Raw genomic sequence first — 4,719 nt, forward strand, 5'->3', positions numbered from 1 at the left:
CTCTCTCCCGCCCCCTTCCCGTTCCCAGCCCCCACAATAGCACACAAAGCTAACATTGACACAAAACACGTGCGAACACTCACACACTCACACACTCACCCACTCACACACTAGCAACACAGTGTTGTCGCTGACGCTGTCGGTAGCAATCCACTAAGTCTAAATTTTGAGAAATTGTCGATTTTTACACCTTGCCAAACTTATATCAAAGTATTCAAAGATATGCCTTTCAACATCACCAAAATGCAGTTTAATGCTGCGGTCAAGGCTTACAATTTCCTTGGTTTTCATAATTCCTGATACAGAGAGCTCAAAAAATAGGTTTAAGTCTCTGTCTTTGGCATTGTCGCTAGCAATCCACTTAAGTCCAATTTTTTAGAAATTATTCACTTTTACACCTTCCCAAAGTTCTAGATCTATCAATTCAAAGTATTCAAAGATAGATCTACATCTTTGAACATCACCAAATTGCAGATCACTGCTACAGTCAAGACTTAAAACAGTCGCTTTTTAGGACAAGTGGGCTAACCCAGATTTCGGGGGTTTCCAGAAATCTTGACATACACCAAAAGTGGACATTACCCTACCTCTAGGAGAAGTTTGGTTTCATTGGTGTGCATACTTGTTTGGTTATAGAGAAAACTCTCCTTGTCTTTTAAAGAAACTGAACAATTATTTTAAAAACTTTACCTTCGATTTTCTCAAAACAGCATTTTTTTCGGGACAGCCCCCTGTGCTTAAAAGAGACCAAATGTCCTTGATTTTCATTGTTTCAGAAATGCTCTCGGGTCTGCTGGGGTAATTGTATAGATTGTGAAGCGCATAGAGATTGCTGTTGAGCGGGGATTTGCGCTATACAAATGCTATCTACAATTATCATTGTTATCCCTAAAATGGACAGCACAAAAAATAGGATTTTGTCTCTGGTGTGAAAAGTAATCAACAAACGGACTTAAACGGATTGCTCACGACACCGATGATATACTCACATATCTATTGGCGACCGTGGGTGGCACAGTAACCAAACCTACGCGTGTTGCTCATTGGTGTATTTTTCCGTTTGGTATTTGTTTTCTGTTGGCTTTGTCGTGTTTGTGTTTGATATTGGTCAAAACGTGAGCGAGGAACGATAATCAAGGAACAGGGACTTGTATATAAATATGTCAGAGACCGTAGTGACTCCATCAGTTGCTCGGAGTCTTGAAGGTAACCACACATTCTGCACACGCATTTCGCATACACACAATACAGTTTTGATCAACTACTTAGGTTTGGCTATAGTTCTGTGGATTATTGACGGTAAACACACACGCACACTCATTTCACATACGCACAGAACATTTTGGATTAATAAATACTTAAAGTTGCAAACTTTTCACAGCTTTTTGTTAGTGTAGTTCTGGGTAGGGTTTGCTACAATTGTCTGGATTTTTTAAGGCAAACACACATTATGAACACCCTTTTCATACACAGTGAGAACAGTTTTGATAAATACTTAAAGTTGCAAACTTTTCCCAGTTGCAACTTGTTAGTGTAGTTCTATGTAAGTTTTGCTACAATTGTCTGTATTCTTGAAAGTAAACACACATAATGCCATAATGCGCACTTATTTAACACATACACACAGAACATTTGTGATAAAATACTTAAAGTTGTAAACTTTTCCCAATTGTCATTAGTGTAGTTCTATGTAGGTTTCGCTACAATAGTCTGGATTTTTAAAGATCAACACACACTACGCACACTTATTTCACATATATGTGTCCCTGTCGGTCAATATCAGTCTTATGAAGGAAATTTCAAAAATGAGTTAACATTATCTGAAAAAAAAATTATCACTCTTTTCTAACAATTTAAAACAAGAATGAAGTAAGTATGAGCATATTTGACGAAAATACAGAGCTTTTAATTGTGCAAGGTGAGGAAACACGAAAAGGAGAAAATGGCCTCCGAAGTTGAGCAACATGTTTCCATTGCAATGGGGTTCTTAGAATTGAGATAGAGACTTGAAATTCATAGTCGATTACGGTCGTTTATTTTTATATTAAATGAAGCAGAAAACATCAAACTTTCAATTGATCCAAAAACAAAAACAAAAAAAATTCACGGAAATGTCATGCTCATACTGTGCCTTAACAACCTAGGGGGAACTGCTGCTTTTTCTTTCCTCATCCTTATAGTTGTCATTTTTTCTCTACTTCTTTTGTGTGTTTGTCACTGTCTTGGAAACTGCTATTTCCGGGGTGCCTTGATAGTCGAAGCTGACTCTGTGCTGTTGAAACTAGAAAAGTGAACATGAGCAGAGTAAGTCTGATTCCCTGTAAAGACTTCTCTGTTGACATCCACCCCTTGGCGCTCATAATAGCAGTTGCGAACGCCGTAAAACCTTACTAAAACTAACTACATATAAAAGTATACCTGTTGCTGTATGCTGCTTAAGTCTCCAGCATGGTCAGTCAAAATCTTGTTCACTTCCCGTCAACCCCAGGCCATCAACTGACCAGTGGGTCCTGTAGTCGACAGAGGCGAGCTAATCACGTGGTTCTGGGGTCAGTGCTGAAGTGACAAGGACGAGGGCGTTGGAGTTTTGGATTCCTCAACATGTTGGTGAGTAGAATATTGTACTTTGAGATGGAATAGACTGCTGGTTTATGGATGGTCGCTTCTAAGGACGGACAAGGGCGAAAAATCTCGGAGGGCCCGCGCGCAAGTTGAGCACGTTAAAGATCCCTTGGTGGTCTAAAATCGATAAGAGTAGGCTTCGGCCGGCACCCGGGCAAAATTCAAAATTTCCTACCAACGAAAAAGTATTAGGTGTGTCACGCGCGCTCATATGACCTTATGCAGTTGCGAGCGCCGTAAAACCCTATACTAAACAAACAGCTTCTAAGGATAAACGGGCTAACCCAGGTTTGGGGGTTTCCAAAAATCTTGACCAACACCAAAAGCGGACATTTCCCTGCCTATAAGAGAAGTTTGGCTTCATTGGTGTGTATATTTGTTTGGTTATAGAGAAAACTCTCCATGTCTTTTAAAGAAACTGAACAAGGGGCAAAAACTTTAACTTCGATTTTCTCAAACCAGCGTTTTTCGGGATAGCGCCTTGTGATAAAAAGCGACCATAATTATGTGGAGCACACAGAACAAGCTTTAGAACGTGAATAGACTGGTGGTTTATAAACGAGGAGTCCACTGAAAAAACGGGCATAGTCACAAACTGAAAATCGTGAGGGTATCAATTTTGAACGCTTGTTGACTCATAACTGTATTTCTGTGCAGGTGTTGGCTGATCATTTTTGTTAGATTTTCCATTCAACAACACTTCATAACAACATAAACCATCATCAGTCAAACAAATATGAAATTATGAGTCCACAAGCTTTTAAAATTGACATCCTCACCATTTCCAGTTTGTGACTGTGCCTGTTTTTTCAGTGGGCTCCTCAAATGCTGAGCACACAGAGCATGCTTTAGAGCGTGGATAAGCGCTGCATAAATCCCCACCATTGCCTTTCTCACCCTGGATCAGGATATTATTATAGAGAGGCGTCGGTGGCCTAGTGGTTAGACTACCGGACTTATTTACTACTAGCTGGGCCCCCTTTCGATGAAAGGAATGATCGGTGCTTTAATATCAACTAAAAGTCATTGGCCTACTATATAAATTTACACTCTACTGGAATGGGGCTATAAATCTTGAGAGATGCAAAAAATTATAAGGTCTAGATCTATACTCTCAAAACAAAATGCGCCTCGCAAAATATCACTTCCGGATTTTCTAAAATTACAGAGACAGAAGCGTCGGCCTACAAAAGCGATCGGCGAAATAAAAAAAAATTAGCTTATGCAGCAAAACTGTCTCAAAACTGAAAAAACCAAGGGCGCCATGCTCTGGAGAATATTTTAAAGAATATTTTGGCGAAAACCGCATGTCGATCGAGGCAGCCATTAAAGAGCCTTTTGAATAGCAAAATTCGGTCACCACAATTAGATAATAGATAATCGTGAGACTGTCGGTTCGGGAGTTTGAAGCTCAGCTCGGCCCGACGTTGTGTCATCGGGAAAGGCACTTTACAGACACGAATTTCACGATAGTAAAACACGACGTACGGATAGGGTTAACATGTTCTGCCGTCTATCATCACTCCCAGACCCTCAGCGTGTTTGTGGTCCTGATGGCGTCCGCCAGTGTGACGTCACAGACGACGGTCAAAGACGTGGACCAGAAGCTGGTGGAGGAGTTGGAAGCGAGGCTGACGCAACTACACGACCGCATGGCCAAACTGAGCCGATACACCATGATGCAGCAGTTCTCGGCCGAGGAAAGGTCGGTTTTAGTTTTTAGTAAGAGTTTTACGGCACTTGCAGAACGATAATAATAATAAATGACATTTATACAGCGCCCAACCCCGAATAAAGTACACCGGCTCTGAGCGCTTTACAATACAGTACAACATACAACAGTAACATGAAACATTGTGTTCTGACTAAAGAAAATTATTCTAAATATTCATCTTATTAATAATAAGGTTATATAAGTGCGGAAGATTAGAGGTGGTACAAGTACAAGAGAGTAATAAACATAAAAAAGGAAGGATTAGAGATCAGGACGAGTGGTCGGTTTTGGTAGACTGATGGATGAGACAGATAGACAGATAGATAGATAAACATACAAGCACACACATGCACATGCACATGCACATGCACACACACACACAC

General features: G+C 40.4%; 1 protein-coding gene across 1 annotated transcript in view; it reads left to right on the forward strand.

The window, feature by feature from the left end:
* Positions 1-1,121: 1,121 nt before the first annotated feature.
* The window catches only part of LOC101845468, a gene marked incomplete in the record, with an annotated part of 20,359 nt that continues 16,761 nt past the window's right edge, over positions 1,122-4,719 (forward strand). Inside the window, 3 exon segments of the mRNA XM_013082896.2 lie at positions 1,122-1,206; positions 2,489-2,607; positions 4,152-4,327. Of these exon segments, the coding sequence (XP_012938350.1) occupies positions 2,602-2,607; positions 4,152-4,327 (182 nt within the window).

The sequence above is a fragment of the Aplysia californica genome, unplaced genomic scaffold, assembly GCF_000002075.1.
Source record: "Aplysia californica isolate F4 #8 unplaced genomic scaffold, AplCal3.0 scaffold00199, whole genome shotgun sequence".
NCBI classification, from domain to species: domain Eukaryota; kingdom Metazoa; phylum Mollusca; class Gastropoda; order Aplysiida; family Aplysiidae; genus Aplysia; species Aplysia californica.